The sequence below is a fragment of the Aythya ferina genome, assembly GCF_964211825.1.
Source record: "Aythya ferina genome assembly, chromosome: 39".
In the NCBI taxonomy this organism is placed as follows: Eukaryota; Metazoa; Chordata; class Aves; order Anseriformes; family Anatidae; genus Aythya; species Aythya ferina.
Genome location: NC_140336.1, coordinates 367,397 through 383,389, shown reverse-complemented (window position 1 = coordinate 383,389; position 15,993 = coordinate 367,397). Strand labels below are relative to the sequence as shown.

The following is a 15,993-nucleotide window of genomic DNA, read 5'->3' as shown; positions in this document are numbered from 1 at the left end:
GGCCGCCAGGAAGTCCAGAGTCCGAGAACTACATCTCCCGGCATGCTCTGTGTACTCAGCATGGCCGCCCGGAAGTCCAGAGTCCGAGAACTACATCTCCCGGCATGCTCTGGGCACCAAACAGGTCTTTCCGGAAGTCGTTGTTGCTATGGCGTTGCTAGGGGCCGCACTTCCGCCTCCCGTCATCCAATCACCGCCCCTTTCGTGTCACGTGCCGCGGCACTGGCGTATTTAAGCCCCTCCCCATTTCCCGTCTGCACAAAATGGCGGCCGCCGCGGTGAGGCCGAGGCGTTTCAAGTGGGCGCTGGAGCTGGGGACGCCCCCGGGGGGGCGGTGAGGGCCTGGGCGTGCTTTTTAGAGGGGATTTTGAGGGAATTTCGGGGGAATTGGGGGGTTTGAGCAGGTCTTGGGGGGTCCTGTGTTGGTCTGGGTGGGGGGGTTGGGGCGTCCTGAGGGGATTTGGGGCGTCCTGGGGGGTTTTGATGGGATTGGGGGGGGCTGAGGGGGTCGTGAGGTGTTTTTGGGGGGGGTTCTGAGGGGTTTTAGGGGCGATTTGGGGGGCTTGGGGAGGTCCTGGGGGGTCGTGAGGGGGGCTGGGGGGCATTTGGGGTGGTCTTGTGGCGATTTGGGGGGGGTTCTGAGGTGTTTTGAGGGGTTTGGAGGGTCTGAGGGGGCCTGGAGGGAATTGGGGGGGTTTGGGGGGGTCCTGAGGGGATTTAGGAGGGGTTTGGGGGTGGTCCTGGGGGGTTTTGAGGGGATTGGGAGGGGGTGAGGGGGTCCTGAGGTGTTTTTGGGGGGGTTCTGAGGGGTTTTAGGGGCGATTTGGGGGGCTGGGGGAGGTCCTGGGGGGTCGTGAAGGGGGCTGGGGGGAGTTGGGGGGGTTCTGATGTGGTTTGGGGGAGTCCTGAGGGGGTTTGCGGGGTCTTGAGGGGGTTTGGGGGGGTCCTGAGGTGTTTAAGGGGTGCTGGGGGGAATTGGGGACATCCTGAGGGGTTTTGGGGGGGTCCTGAGGGGGTCACCCGGGGGTCCCGTCCCCCACCAGCCCCCGCGGAGCCCCCGAGAGCCGCGGCCCCGTGGGGTTCTCGGAGCGGCAGCTGGGGGAGGGCGGCGTGCACGAGAGCGACCGCATCCTGGTGGAGAAGGTGGGACCCTGCCCCCCGCTTTTCCTTTTTTCCCCCCATTTTCCTCCCCTTTTATCCCCTTTTCCCCCATTTGCCTCCCTTTTTTCCCTTTTTCCCCCATTTTCCCCCATTTTCTTCCCCTTCCCCCCCCCCTTGTGCCCCTTTACCCCCCTTTTGCCCCCATTACTCCTCCTTACCCCCCCATTACCCCCTACACCCCCCTTTTTTTCACCATTTCCCCCCTTTTCCCCCCCATTTTCCTCCCCTTTTATCCCTTTTTCCCCCATTTGCCTCCCTTTTTTCCCTTTTTCCCCCATTGTCCTCCTCGTTCTTCCCCTTTTCTTCCCCCTTTCCTCCCCTTTCCCCCTTTTTTCCCCTTTATCCCCCATTTTCATCCCCTTTTCCCCCATTTTCTTCCCCTTTTATCCCCTTTTCCCCTATTTGCCTCCCATTTTCCTCCCTTTTTTCCCTTTTTCCCCCATTTTCCTCCTCATTCTTCTCCTTTTCTTCCTCCTTTCCTCCCCTTTTATCCCCTTTTCCCCCATTTGCCTCCCTTTTTTCCCTTTTTCCCCCAGTTTCCTCGTCGTTCTTCCCCTTTTCTTCCCCCTTTTCCCCCCTTTTCCCCCTTTACCCCCCATTTGCCTCCCCTTTTATCCCCTTTTCCCCTATTTGCCTCCCTTTTTCCCTCATTTTCCTCCTCATTCTTCCCCTTTTCTTCCTCCTTTCCTCCCCTTTTGTCCCCTTTTCCCCCATTTTCCTCCCTTTTTTCCCTTTTTCCCCCATTTTCCCCCATTTTCTTCCCCTTCCCCCCCCTTTATCCCTCTTTACTGCCCTTTATCCCCCCTTTTCCCCCATTTTCCTCTTCTTTATCCCCCCCTTTTCCCCCCATTACCCCTCCTTACCCCCCCACACCCCTCATTTTTCACCATTTCCCCCCTTTTTCCCCCCATTTTTCCCCTGCAGCGCTGCTGGGACGTGGCGCTGGGCCCGCTGAAGCAGATCCCCATGAACCTCTTCATCATGTACATGGCCGGCAACACCATCAGCATCTTCCCGGCCATGATGGTGGGCATGATGGGCTGGCGCCCGCTGCAGGCACTGCTCTCCCTCTCCACCAGTAAGCCCGGCCCCTCCCAGCGCTCCCAGTGCTCCCAGTCCACCCCTCTGACTGGTTTTCCCCCCCACAGCCCTGAAGCTGCTGGAGAGCTCGAGCGCGCGACTGCTGCAGGGTTTGGTGTTCCTGGTGGGCAACGGGCTGGGGCTGGCGCTCGCCCTCTACAAGTGCCAGGCCATGGGGCTGCTGCCCACGCACGCCTCCGACTGGCTCGCCTTCGTTGCGCCCCCGCAGGTACGGGGGAAAAACACCAAAAAATGGGGCCTGAAGGGCAAAAAATGGGGGCAAAACAGCGAAAAACGGGGCTGGAAAACAAAAAATGGGGTTGAAATCCCAGGAAAGGGGGTTGGAAGGACAAAAAATGGGGCTGAAAAACAGAAAATGGGGTCAAAAATTTTAAAAACGGGGTTTAATCCTCAAAAAAACAGGATTAAAGCCCTAAAAACTAGTGTTAAAAGCAAAAAAGGGTGCTGAAACCTCAAAAAGCAGGGTTAAAAACCCAAAACTGGGGTTAAAGCTCCAACACCTGGGGTTAAAAGCACTGAAATGGGGTTAAATCTGAAAAAAAGTGTTAAAATCCCCCAAAACAGTTAAACTCCCCCAAAACTGGGTTGAAACCCCCCAAAAAGGGACTAAAAACCCCAAAACCTGGTTAAAAAAAAAACATAAAAACCCTGCAGCCCAAAAAAGGGGGTTTAAATCCCTCAAAAATGGGTCAAAAACCCTGAAAATGGGTTCGGAACCCCAAAATGGGTTGAAAACACCCAAAAAAAGGGTCTCACCCCCCCCCCCCCATTCCGTCCCCACAGCGCCTGGAGCTGACTGGGGGGGGCCTCATCCTGTGACCCCAATAAAGGCAGCGACGGCGGCGGAGCTTTTGGGGTCATTTCTGGGGTTTTTGGGTCTTTCGGGGCGGTTTGGGGGAGTTTGGGCATCTTCTGGGGGTTTTGGGGTTGTGTGGGGGATTTTGGGGTAATTTCGGGAGTTTTGGGGGGTCTTGGGGGGGTTGTAAGGTTTTGGGATCGTTTGGGGAGGATTTGGGGTCATTTTGGGGTCTTTTGGGGTGCTTTGTATGGTTTTGGGGGGCTTGGGGCTGGTTGCGGGTGGTTCTGGGGTAGTTTCAGAGGTTTGGGGGTTTGTGGGATTTAGGGATGGGTTGAGGGTGGTTTGGGGTGATTTCAGGGTGGTTTTGGGGTGGTTTTGTGCTTTTTTTGGGGTGGTTTTGGTTTTTGTGGGTGTTTTTTTTGGGGGGGGGGGTTGAGGTTTTTGGGGTGGTTTGGGGGTTTTTTGGGGGTGGTTTGGGGGGTTTTTGGGGTGTTCGGTGCCCGGGTGCAAACCCCCAAGAAGGAGCCAGGAGGCCGAGGGGTAGGAACTGGTTTATTGGTGCCGTGCTCATACTGGGAGCACTGGGAGCGGTGCCGTGCTCGTACTGGGAGCTCTGGGCCCAGACTGGGAGTGGCGGAGCCATCTAGCAATGGGGGAGTGGTTGGCATGGAGACGGCAGCGGCGTCCCTAGCAACGGGGTAATGGTGGGAGGCGTTGCCATGGAAGCAGGGGGTGGGGCGTAGCTATGGTGATGGGTGATAGACAGCGCTGCCGTGGCGACAGGGAATGGGGGGAAATCGGGCAAAAAAAAAAGGGATAAAGGGATGGGAGGGGGGAAGTGACAGAGGAATGGGGTTGAATAGGGCGGGAAGAGGGAAATGAAAGGGAAAAGGGAGTGGTAAAAGGGGAAATGGGGGAAAAACAAGGGAAAAGGGAAAATGGGGCAAAAAGCGGCGGTTTTGGGGTTTTCCTTGATGCGCGGCAGACATGGAGTTCCTGGAGGTGCTGACAGAGGGGCTGGGCCCCGTGCTGCTGGTGCGGGGCGGCAACTAGCCCAGTATGGACCAGTAGAAACTGGTACGGAACCAGTACTGCGGGAACCAGTACGGACCAGTATGGGTCGGTACGGACCGGTACGGGTTGCTACGGGCCCGGGAACCGCCCCCCCTGGACCCACCCCAGTGCCTCCCAGTAGCTCCCAGTCCCTCAGAGATCAAGATGTCCACATGGATCCATGTAGACCCTCCAACCCACAAAGGCCTTGGCCTCATGGCACCAAAGAGGCCTTGGTTCCATGAAGATTAGAGACCTGTAGAAACCATCAACTTCAAACTCATCAGCGTGGCCCCAAAGACATTGGAGATACCACCCTGACCTGACACTGATTGATGCCACGACTCAGATCCACTGGTCCAAGATGACTATAACCCCATGGACATTGGAAACATCACCATTTTCCAAAGCCCTTCAAAGTGCAACCCCACCCCATCCCCAAATCCAGACCCCCACTTGCCCTTACCCAATCAAATCCATAGCCCCTATGGTGAGGCCCTTTTTCTGACCATGTCCGTGTCATGTCCCCCACCCTACCCCCTAAAGCATTGTGTCAGCAAGACACATCCTGGGCAGGGCGTGCTCATAGGGTCACTCCCCATAACAACAGACCACCATGGCTCGTAGCTTGTCCCTCACAGCCACCACCACCCCAGCCACAGCCTTCTGTATAGCCGTGGAGGAGAAGTAGAAGATGAAAGGGTCGAGAGCAGCATTGAGACTGGTGAGGAACAAAATATAGGACCTCCATTCTGGGCTCTTATGCAGCACAAAGCCTACCACATGCGAGATGTTGTAGGGTGCAAAGCAAACCCCAAAATTGACCATGGTGGCCACAGCCAAACCCACAGCCCGTTGCTTCTTCTCCAGTGGGATATTAGGCCGAGCAAGGAGAGCCCGCACAAAGTTGATGTAGCAGAAAACGGTAACAGCAAACGGTAGGAGGAAGAGAACAAGAAATAGCTCCAGCCGCAGTGGGAGGACAAAGCTCAGCTGCTCCTGTGAGAAGTCATCATAGCACTTGTAGGTACTGTTGCTGTTGGTATCATTGTGGCTTCTAGAAGCAGCAAGATGGTTGGGAACAGTCATGCTGTGGATGTCGGAGGTCCAGGAGACATCAGCAGTGGAGATGCCAGGGATGGTTGCGACATTGTTGGTGAAGACTTTGGAGTTATAGGTCTTGGGGCCACTGGGACTGGGGATCCTGGAGCCATTGGGGACGGAGATGTCACCATTGGAAGTCTTTGAACCATTGACCATGGAGCCATTGTGGTTGTAGATCTTGAAGACCTTGGAATTGAAGTTGTCAGGACTGGAGACTCCAGAGCTACTTGGGCTGAAGCCAGTAGAGATGGGGCCATCAGAGCTGGAGATTATGGGGCCACTGGGGTTAAAGCTGTTGGGGTTGAAGCCATCAGGGTTGGACATCCCGTAGCCACCTGGCTTGAACGCATTGACCATGGAGCCATCTGGTCTAAAGCCCCGAGAACCTTTGTCCACAAAGCTACCAAGCTTCGAGACTGTGGATTGTCTATGACCGTCATCGTGATACTGTGCCACAAAGACAATGGAGCAATGAGAACAGGCCAAGAGCCAGAGGATGGCGCTGGCAGCCATTGTCCGCCCCAGCCTCCGCCTGTTCTTGAACTGGAGGGGGAAGACAACACCAAGATAACGCTCAACGCTGAGTGCTGCCAAGAAAAGACTGCTGAGATAGATGCTGGAGTAGAAGCAGAAGTTGGCCACAGGGCAGAGGACAATTGGTAAGGGCCAGGTCATGTCAGCAGCTGCTTCTGCCATCTTGAAAGGGAGGAAGAGGAGGAGGAAGAGGTCAGCGATGGTCAGGTTGAGCAGGAGGATGTCAGCAGGGTTGACACGGCGGCGTGCCTTGCCCAGGAGGGTAACAAAGGTGAAGATGTTGGCTGGCAAGCCCACAATGAAGGTCAACACATAGGCAATGAGGATCAACATGGTGTCGGGACAGCGCTGCAGAGAAACGTAGGCCTGTAAAGGGGATGTGGGGAGGACAGGGTGGGCGGAAGGGGTACGCAGTGCTACGTGTGACTCACGTTTGGGGGGAGATGCAGGCAGCTGGGTGGCTTGTCCTACTCCAACCAATGGACCCAGAGGGGACTTGGAGAGGACATCTGGAGGGGGGGGGTTCTTGCACTGCTCCTACTGGTGCACCCTGAGGGGATCCAGGTGTCCAAGCAGCCCTCCTGTCACCACCACTTCCTCCCACTCCCAAAGGCGACCCAGACACCAGGGCGTCTGGTGCCACCCTGATTTGTTTAACTCATTTCCTGCTCAGCGTGGGGTGGTGGTGATGGGGGGGGGGGGAAAGGAGCAGCTGGACATGTGCCTGGGTCCCCTCTGCCAAGCCCCTGAGTCACTTATCAGGGATGGAGTGGGATAAGGAGGACCAAAGAGTCTGATCCCTCCCACCCACCCACCCACCCCCACCACCCCCTTGGGACCCAGATGTCGGGGGGGGGGGGGCTGGAGAGGGGAGGAGACCTGTGTCTCCCACACACACTTTAGAGGTGAGGAGGGCTGGACCTGAGCATCCCAAGCACCCTCCAGCCCCCTCCCCTATACCAGGTCGACTTCCTATGGCACCTGTGTTCCAGTTCCCCCCCCCACCCAGCTTCTCCCAGTTCCTTCTGGTACCCCCCCCACACACACACTCTCCAGCTGTGGGGGAACCAGGTGTCTGTCTCCCCACATCACCTCCCAGGGATTCTTCCCTATCCTGTGGGGAGAGGACCCAAAACATCCCCCCAGCCAGGTTGTCTTCCAGTCCCTGCCCATCGTCCATCCCCTGTGCCTTCTCTCCACCCTCCCACCACCCCCCCCCCACCCCACCACCATCTGGACCCCATCCTGTGCTCACCTCAGCTCCTGGTACCAATGGGACCCAGCCGGCCGGGTGCCTCCTCTTACAGCCCAGGGCACTCCCTGGGGAGGGGCCACGGTCTGGGGTGGAAGGGGGGGTGTGGGGGGGTCCCTGATGGGTGCTTGCCTCTTCTGGGGTGGTGGACGACGCGTCCAGGGGGGCACCTGGATGCTGGGGTCCCCGGGATGCCTGTGTCTGCCTGGGGGGTGTGTATGGCTGGGGAGCAGAGGGGGAAATCCCAGACCGATGGGTTCCCAGGACATCTGTGTCCCCCGGGGGGGGTGCGGGGAGGGGGGGGGGGGAAGTGGCTTTGAACGACGTCGAGGAAGTTTGAAGTTTCCTGACCGCAGACAGCAGCCACGTTCGTGGGCACACGTCCGCAGAGGAACCAGCAGAAGGGGAGGGAGGGAGGGAGGGAGAAGCTGGGGAGGGGGGGGGAGGGCTCCATTTCCACTGGGTGCCCCCAATTGCCACCCTGGGGCCTTCCCCATCTCCCCCTCCCCCACACTCCCCAGCATCCCAGGGCCCACTGGTGGCCTCGTCACCAAACTGGCAGAGGAGAGGGAGGGTAGGGACGGGAGGGAGGGAGAACACACTGTGGGAAGGGGAGGGGAGAGAGGGTGGGGAAGGGCCTGGGAATGGCCACCGAGCTATTTTTAGCCACTGGATGAGGGATGTTTATTTAGCCACGGGGGAGGGAGAGACACCCCCCACCCACCCACACCCCCCCTTCCTGGTGCCACGGCTCGCCTGAGTTAGGGGCCAGCCCAGACGCCTGGGATCACGGCTCACAGCAGGAGACCCCTGCGGTTGGGGGGCTGGGGAGGGCCCTTAGGGTTAGGTTAGGGTTAGGGTCCTGCCTGGCCATCGGGGACGGCAGCGGGGAAGTGCCCCCTCCCCAGGCGCTGCCCTGATAACGGGGAGGGGGCACCTGCCCAGCACAGCCCCAGGGCACTCGGAGAGCCCCCAGAAGCTTTCTGGGAGTGGAGGAACCACGGAGGAAACCATGCTCTCACCCCCACCCCCCCCCATTTCCCCTCCCCCATCCTCCTTTCACCCACTTGGCTCTCCTGGAGCTTGGAGAGGATGCAGGCGCCCAGGTTCCCAGCCCGTCCCGTACCTTCACCCACTTGGCTCTCCCGGAACCAGGAGGGGACCCAGGCATCCATGTCCCTTCCCCCCCACACACATACACCCCCATGGCCCTGAACCTTCGGGGGGGAGGTGGTGAAGGCAAGGGAACGGGGAAGGGTGGAAGGGGCTGACTCAACCCAGATCACAGAGCCTGGCCCAAGGACCCACAGCCACCCCAGAAGCTCCAGCCTGGCTTTCCCCCTTGTCACCCCCAAGCCCATCCCCAGATGTCTGGGGACCCCCACAGCTGCCCCAAGCCTCCAAAGCCCCGCCTTGGGGCTCTCTTAGGCCTGAAGCCCCCTGAGATGCCTCCAGCTCAGCGCCACCGACCCCCAGACACGCCAACAAGCCCAATGCCTCGCCTCCAGCCCCCCCAGGAAGACCCCCGCTTCGCTCAGAGGGTGCCCGGCACCTGGCCCGGAGCGAACCGAGCCCCATCGCATCCCAGACTTGCCGGAGGCCCCGTCGCAGGGCGGCGGAGGAGAAGCAGAAGATGAGGGGGTCGAGGCAGGCATTGAGGGTGGTGAGCAGCACGGCGTAGGCCCTCCAGGGTGGGTTCTCCCGCCGCAGGTACCCCACCACGTGAGAGACGTTGAAGGGGGCAAAGCAGAGGACGAAGGCCGCCGTGGTGGCAGCCGCCAGGGTCACCACCCGCCGCTTCCTGCCCAGGGCGGCGGTGGGGAGGGCAGCCACGATGCAGACCAGGCGGCCATAGCAGAAGGCGGTGATGGCCAGGGGCAGGCAGAAGAGCACCAGGAAGATCTCCAGGCGGAGGGCCAGCAAGGTGGCCAGCTGCGGGCCGGCGAAGCGGGTGTAGCAGGCCGTGCCGTTGCCCGCCGGGCCGGGCTGAGCCACGTAGACCACACTGCAGTGGCCCAAGGCAGCTGCCCAGGAGCCAGCGGCAGCCACGGCAGCGTGGGCTGCGCGCCGGCGCTGGCGGTACTGGACGGGGAAGGCAGCGCTGAGGTAGCGGTCGACACTGAGGGCAGTGAGGGAGAGGGTGGTGAGGTAGATGCTGGTGAAGAAGAGGAAGACAAAGAGCGGGCAGAGGGCCGGGGGCAGCTTCCAGGTGGCCTCCCAGGCAGCCTCAGCCATGCGGACAGGCAGGGAGGCCACCAGCGCCAGGTCGGCCACGGTCAGGTTGAGGAGGAGGACGTCAGCGGGCAGCAGGCGCCGGCGCCGCGCCGCCACCCCCAGGGCCACCAGGGCCACCAGGTTGAGGGGCAGCCCCAGGGTGAAGGCGCCGGCGTAGACCACCAGGCACAGGCGGTGGTTGATGGCGAGGGGGGGGGCCGACATGGCAGGCAGGATCCGGTGGGGCCTCCAGATGGGGCAGCCGATGGGGACCGCGATCTGCTCAGGCTCCCTCGGGGTGGCCAACGGTGGTTGGGGTCTACCAGGGTTCAGGGCAGCAGGTCCCTGGGTTGGGGGTGGAGGTCTTAGGAGGGTGGCTGGGGGCTTCCAAGGTAATCTGGGGGGTGCCAGAAGATCGGGGGGGGGGGGAAGATGGTGGCTCTGGGCTGGGGAGCCCAGGTTGGGAGAGAGGGCAAGGGAGGGCTGTTGAAAAGGAGAAGGAGAATGAACCCTACCGTGGCAGCAGACAGATGGATGGACAGCAGCGGGGAGGGACGGACAAGAATAAATACCCCCATCCCTGCCCTCCAGCACCCAAGGGACCTGAGTTGCCTCTCCTCTCCTTCTTCCCCCCCCCCCCACCACAGTGTGACCACTGGAGCAGCCACTACGGCTGGAAAGGGGACACTCGGTTAACCCAGAGGAGGAATTTATTGCTGGTGGCAGCTCCCTCGGTGGCTGTGACATGTCCCCAGCATGTCCCTGTCCTGGCAAGTGTCCAAGGGTAGCGGTGGCTGTGGTCCTGGCATTGGTTTTGCATGTGTGTGTCCCCTCCCCCCCCCACGGTGACATGTCACGATGGTCGAGGCCATGCCCCACACCTCTGGAGTCCCCCATGTCCCCCTGCCCTCGGTGTCACCATCAGGCTGTCACTCCCCCTGTGACCACGTTTCTGTGGTGGCCATTTGCCCGAGTCCCCACGTCCCCCATTCCCATGTCCTCTGCAGTGGCCATTGTCCTGTATCGCCGTATCCCCACTTTGCCCATGTCCCAGAGGATATTTCCTGATGTCCCCACATCACCCTGGTGGCCACCTTCCTCCATCCTGGTGTCCCCATGTCCCCAAAGTCTCAGTGCCGCAGGGCTGCGTATTCAACAGCATCTTCCATGCCCCCAGCATGTTCCTGGGCTGTCACTGGGGGGGACAATGCCAGAGCAGCATAGAGCAGTGTCCCGTCCCTGTCCCCGTCCCTGTCCCCAGCTCTGCTCCTGGGACCAGAGGGGACGTTCTCATAGTCATGTCCTTCGATGGCCTGGGGGGACAGATGGTGGATGTGATGGGACACAGGGGGTGACAAGGACACTGGGTGCATGGAGGGACACAGGGTGACATGGTGGGGACATAAGGGTACCTTCGCAGCTCCGTCGTTCCTCTTGAGGACGCTGTAGACCACAGTGTCCCCTTGCACCCTGTTCGAGGACAGAGTGAACAATGGGATAGAGGAGGGGGGGGAGGAAAACAGGGGTCCTGTCCAGAAAGGGCAAGACTGGAGGGGGGAAACATTACCTGGGGACAGGTCCAGAGCCAGGAGGGGACACCAGTGATGAGTAACTGATGGTGTCATCAGCACTGTGGGGTGGCTGTGGGGACGCAGGTGGCCGAGGCTGCAGGAGGGACCCGGGTGTGGTTGTGGGTCACCAAGAGTGACCCAGGTGGCCATGGCGGGGAGGGGTCTGCTACCTTTTTGTTGCGGAGGAAGAAGGTCCCCGACGGCTCCACAACCGGCTCTTCATCAGCTGCCATCTGCCGCTGCCACCTGCAGGGACACTTGGGTAGCTGGGTCCCCTAGGGTTGACGCGGTGGCACCTGGGGGCCCCAGGAGCACCCAGGTAGCCAGGGAGCAGCAGTGATGCTTGGACACCCGGGTGCTCAGTCTCACCGGCGGCGGAGGAAGCACCCAAGGGCACCCAGCAGCAGGAGGCTGCCCAGCCCCACACCAAGGCCCAGGAAGGTCTTCCGCAGGATGGTGGCCCTGGTGTCTACAAGGGAGAGGCAACAGGAAGATGAAGACACTCGTGTCCTTCCCGGCCACCCAGGCCAGGAGGACATCCCAAGGGTGTCCATATCCCTTACAGTAGACTGTGATGGTGACATCAGGGGAGTCGGCAGAGGTGATGGAGTTGGTGGCGCGGCAGCGGTAGCGTCCAGACGCTTGGATGCCCACAGCACTCAGCACCCACCGGTCCTTGGAGGCCCGGCCCAGGGTTCGACCATCACGAAACCACTCAAAGACATCGGGCAGGGGCTGGGCGGACACGCGGCAGTGCAGGACCACGCTGGTCATCTCATACACGTCCTCTCCTGGATCCGGCACAAGCTCCACCGACCGTGGCCCAACTGCACCCAGCATCAGTGCCTGAGGACCCAGCTCCCCGGTGGGGGGCACGGCCACCAGGGTCCCACTGGGGACATTGGGGTCCCACTGGGTCCCACGGGGGTGTTGGGGTCCCTCACCCACACCCTGGGGTCCCCTGGGTCACTTTGGAGGTGTCAGGGTCCCTCACCCAGACCCTGGTAAGGGAGGGGGTTGTAACTCACAGAGAATGTTGAGGGTGGTGGGGGCGCTGCGGGTAGCCCCTGCGACATTTCGGACCTCACAGATGTAGGTGCCAGTATCGGTGGGCTCAGGACCAGGCAGCAGCAGGCTGGGGCCAGAGGCCAGCAGCCGCTGCCCCCCCTTGAACCAGCTGATGTTGTAGAGGGGGGGCTCGGCCACCCCAGCCTCGCAGTGTAGCCACACTGGGCCTCTCCCGGCCACCAGCTCCCCCCTGGGGCTCTGACGCATCCAAACAGCCTGGGGTGGATCTGTAGGGAGATAAACCAACATTTTGGGGGGGCTGAAATAGTGACTGGGAGATTACAACTGTCCCTTGAGCACTCATGAAATGGTAAGGGGGGATAGGAGCAATGAAACCATCATTTAGGGCTGGAGGAGGGGGGGGGGGTCTCAAAACTGCCATGACAGGGCTTGAAACCTTCCCGTGGTGTTGGAAGAACCCAAAATGGTAATTTTAGGGTCTCAAAACCACCACTTGGGGGCAGAACGGCAACGAGGAGGCACGAAACACGGAGGGCACAAAGCCCCACGGGGAGCCCAGTGTTGACTGGGCGGGTGTCCTGAAACCACCACTCACACCAGACGATGACAGCAAGGGGTGGGGATTGGGTGAAGCCAGCGACGTTTTTGCCAGCGCAGCGGTAGGTGCTGGCTCGGGTGGGCTCGGCGGTGAAGCTGAAGATGGGGTCGGTGGTGGAGGCCTGATGGCGGTCATTGCGCAGCCATTGGATGGTGGACGGAGGCGGGTGGGCCGGGCCGAGCTCACAGTGCAGCGATACACGGGTCCCCGCCAGCACCGGCAGGGGGTTCAGTACCGTCAGGGTGGCATTCCTGGGCTGGTCTGGTGTGGGGCAGTGGGGTTAGGGCAGGGAACCCCCGGGGTATCTAAGCCACCCCTACCATTACCTCAGCCTCCCCGTGGCAATCGAGGCCACCACTATCACCATCCGGACCACCTCATGGCCATCTAGGCCACTCCTTTCACCACCCTGACTACCTTGTGGCCGTCTAGGCCATCCCTACTACCACCCTGACTGCTCCATGGCCACCTACACCACCCCTACTACCACCTTGGATGCCCTGGGGCCATCTAGACCATGCCTACTACCACCTTGACTACCTTGTAACCGCCTTGACCATCTAAGCCACCCCTACTACCACCCTGATTGCTCCACAGCCATCTAGGCCACCCCTACCACCCCCTCGGCCACCCCATGGCCACCTAGACCACCCCTTCATACCACCTCGGACACCCCATGGCCATCTAGGCCACCCCTACTTCCACCCTGCCCACCTCTTGGCCACCCTATGGCCATCTCGGCCACCCCTACCACCACCCTGTCTGCCCTGTGGCCATCTAGGCCACCCCCCATCTGTACCACCATCTTGCCTCACTCACAGTAGACCTCAAGGAAAGTTGGGGGGGAATCAGCCGTCCCTATGTCATTGGTGGCCTGACAGCGGTAGGAGCCACCATCCACTTCCCGGACCGGCTTCAGACGGAACTGGGATGAGCTGTGAGGCAGGATCTGGCCCTCCAGGATCCAGGCATAGGTGTGGGACGGGGGGTTGGCAGAGTCGTGGCATTTCAGCGTCACTTCTTTGCCCTCACAGACAGGGGACGTTACCTCCACCCGCACATCCCGCGGGGCATCTAGGGACAGCCATATGGGTTGGGGGCAGTGGTAGGACAGCCACGCGCACGGGGGCAGAAAGGGGAGGAGGGAAGGGGAATTGTCAGGCATCCCCTGGGACAAGGAGGGGGTGAGACGGGCAGGCGTCTTGGAAGGGGTGAAGCCAGCAAGGACGGGCATCGGGACCCCAAAGGATGGGGCTAGAGGTGACGGAGCTTCCTCAAGGGCTGGGGCTATGGATGATTAGCAGGTTGGTCAAGGGGTGTCTCTTGGCGTCATTGGCAGCTGTTGTGCCCTCCCCCATGCAACCACCTCCCCCTTCCCCCCCATGCCACCAGCTTGTCCTACTCACAGTAGACCTCGAGGACGGTGGGATGGGACTCAACTGACCCCGCGGCGTTGGTGGCACGGCAGCGGTAGGTGCCGCCATCATGGACCTGGGCTGACCGCAGGAGGAGCTTGGCCGTGCTGGTGGACAGCACCAGGCCGTTCAGGCTCCAGGAGTAGGCGAAGGACGGGGGGTTGGCAGAGTCGCGGCAGCTCAGTGTCACTTCCCAGCCCTCACGGACTCGGGATGTCGGCATCACCTCCACCCGCACATCCCGCGGAGCATCTGGTGGGACCAGTAAGGACCAGTATGGAGCAGTACAAGCCCAATATGCTCTCCCCAGAACCCTACAGACACCCCAGGCACCTCCACAATCCTTCCAGAACACCCTGGAGGGTCCCCACCGGACCTTTGAGGGATCCCCTCAGCCCCCTGTCGATGCCCAGAACATTCATAGCCACCCCAGGAACCTCTCTCGGCCCACCCAGAGCCACATAGAAACACATATCTCCACCAACCCCCCCCTCCCCGTAGCCACCCCAGGACCCCCTAGGGATGCACATATGCACACCCCCAAGTCTCACAGTGGACCTGGAGCTGGCGGGTTGCCTGGGCCACAGTCTTCCCGTCAGCCCCCCGCAGGAGGCAGCTGAGGTTGGACTTGTCATGGTACCAGGTGGGGTTGAAGTCCAAGCTGATGCTGATGGCCGAGGGGACCATAGCGTGGTCTGGAGGGGTCCAGGCTTGCACTTTTGCCCCCGCCACTTTGGAGGCTGGCCCATCCCAGGCAAGGGTGACCGTGTCCTCGGGGCAGGCAGGGGGCACCCAGCACCCCAGGGTGGTCGTGTGCCCTTCGACGAGGGGTTGTGGGTCTGGCCAGAGGTGGGGAGCAGGGGGGGCATCTGCAAAAGGCACCAGTGTAGTGTTGGTTGTAACAACGGGGGCACAGCGGGGGGGCACAGCGGGCAGCCGGTCCCTACCAGTGACGTTGAGGATGACTTTGTGCAACCAGCGCAGCTCATGTCTGGGGCGAGAGCCATTGGCCTCCAGCCGCAGCCCGTATTCACCGGCATCTTCAGCCCGGACGTGGGACAGGACCAGGCTGCAGTCCCCCTCCGCATAGGCGGTGGTGGCAGTGGGGGCGTGGGGCCGGGGGGACACCGCCAGCCTGATCCTGGCTCTGGAGCTGGTGGCACCGGTGGCGGTGCTCACCAGCAGCCCCCCCACGTAGTCGCGGCGGTCGTAGTCATAGACAGGCTTCTGCAGCCAGCGCAGGACAGGCAGGCGGGTGCTGGTTCCCACCTGGCACAGGTTGTAGCGGCAGGGGATGAGGACGCAGGAGCCCAGCTCAGCCACCACCTCCTCCGGGCCCGTCACTGGCTTCGGGCAGACGGCTGGGGCAGCACCTGCCAAGGGCAGCAGGGACCCCAGAGCTGGCACCCTCCCCCCCCAGCACTGCCCAGTGGGGACCCCGTCCAGCAGGGTCCCCAGAGCCGTGTGGAGCCCCCCTGTCCGTCTGCCCCAGGACCCACCACCCTTTTTGGGGCCCCACTTCCCCACCAAAAGCCCCCCCCCCCCCCCCAGTTCCTACCTGGGATGAGGAAGAAGAGGCAGATGAAGAACCACATGGCTGGGGAGACCAAAGCCCCTGCACGGGGGGGTGAGACCCACGAGTTTGGGGGACCCAGGCGTTAGGGGTGCCCAGTGTCTGCGTTTGGCCCCATCCCCATTCCCCGCCCCTTTGGGGCACTGGGGGGCCCAAGCATCCGGGTGCCAATGTCCTCCCCCGCTCAAAGGCAGCCGAGCCCACTTCCTTCCCCCTTCTCCAGGGGTCTTGGTTGCTGTCGGGGCTTCCCCATACGCACGTGGCTCTAAAGGGAAGGAAGAGGTCCGGGGGCCACCCCACAGACCCCCCAACCCCAGGGGTTCCAGGGTTCTGGGGGCCACCCCATAGACCCCCCCCAACCCCAGGGGTCCCAGGGTTCTGGGGGGCCACCCCATAGACCCCCCCCAGCCCAAGGGGTCCTGGGGAACCACCCCACAGACCCCCCCCCTTCCCCCCCTAGCCCCAAGGGAACCAAGGGGTTTGGGTGTCACTGGAACCACCCCACGGGCTCCCCTGGTGCCACCCCATAGGCCCCCTGCCCAAAGGGGTCTCCGTGACCCCCACAGCCCCCTGCCATTAACATCCCCAC

General features: G+C 61.4%; 4 protein-coding genes across 7 annotated transcripts; 1 reads left to right on the top strand and 3 right to left on the bottom strand.

Moving 5' to 3' along the window:
- Positions 1-217: 217 nt before the first annotated feature.
- Positions 218-3,109, top strand: EMC4 (ER membrane protein complex subunit 4). The gene is made up of 5 exons (XM_084502398.1): positions 218-334; positions 1,044-1,143; positions 2,086-2,239; positions 2,310-2,470; positions 3,046-3,109. The coding sequence occupies exons 1-5, from the start codon at positions 264-266 to the stop codon at positions 3,079-3,081; spliced, it is 522 nt and encodes a 173-aa protein (XP_084358524.1). The 5' UTR covers positions 218-263; the 3' UTR covers positions 3,082-3,109.
- A 490-nt stretch (positions 3,110-3,599) lies between these two features.
- LOC311426198 (free fatty acid receptor 2-like) lies at positions 3,600-7,223 on the bottom strand. 2 transcript variants are annotated; one of them, XM_084502394.1, is made up of 2 exons: positions 7,008-7,223; positions 3,600-6,118 (listed from the first exon to the last, which is right to left on the bottom strand). In XM_084502394.1, the coding sequence occupies exon 2, from the start codon at positions 6,083-6,085 to the stop codon at positions 4,706-4,708; it is 1,380 nt and encodes a 459-aa protein (XP_084358520.1). In that variant the 5' UTR covers positions 6,086-6,118; positions 7,008-7,223; the 3' UTR covers positions 3,600-4,705. The 2 variants fall into 2 exon arrangements, with proteins under 2 accessions (XP_084358520.1, XP_084358521.1); XM_084502395.1 differs by having other exon boundaries at positions 3,600-6,100.
- A 440-nt stretch (positions 7,224-7,663) lies between these two features.
- LOC311426197 (uncharacterized protein) lies at positions 7,664-10,115 on the bottom strand (the record flags this gene model as incomplete). The annotated part of the gene is made up of 1 exon (XM_084502393.1): positions 7,664-10,115. One exon carries the CDS (start codon positions 10,113-10,115, stop codon positions 8,277-8,279), a length of 1,839 nt encoding a protein of 612 aa, XP_084358519.1. The 3' UTR covers positions 7,664-8,276.
- Positions 9,911-15,694, bottom strand: CD22 (CD22 molecule). 3 transcript variants are annotated; one of them, XM_084502391.1, is made up of 13 exons: positions 15,390-15,691; positions 14,779-15,204; positions 14,383-14,700; positions 13,823-14,083; positions 13,236-13,490; positions 12,414-12,677; positions 11,818-12,084; positions 11,353-11,616; positions 11,159-11,258; positions 10,960-11,035; positions 10,786-10,859; positions 10,631-10,688; positions 9,911-10,531 (listed from the first exon to the last, which is right to left on the bottom strand). In XM_084502391.1, the coding sequence occupies exons 1-13, from the start codon at positions 15,424-15,426 to the stop codon at positions 10,349-10,351; spliced, it is 2,583 nt and encodes an 860-aa protein (XP_084358517.1). In that variant the 5' UTR covers positions 15,427-15,691; the 3' UTR covers positions 9,911-10,348. The 3 variants fall into 3 exon arrangements, with proteins under 3 accessions (XP_084358517.1, XP_084358516.1, XP_084358518.1); XM_084502390.1 differs by having other exon boundaries at positions 10,786-10,883; positions 15,390-15,687; XM_084502392.1 differs by lacking the exons at positions 12,414-12,677; positions 13,236-13,490 and having other exon boundaries at positions 10,786-10,883; positions 15,390-15,694.
- Between the last annotated feature and the right edge of the window lie 299 nt (positions 15,695-15,993).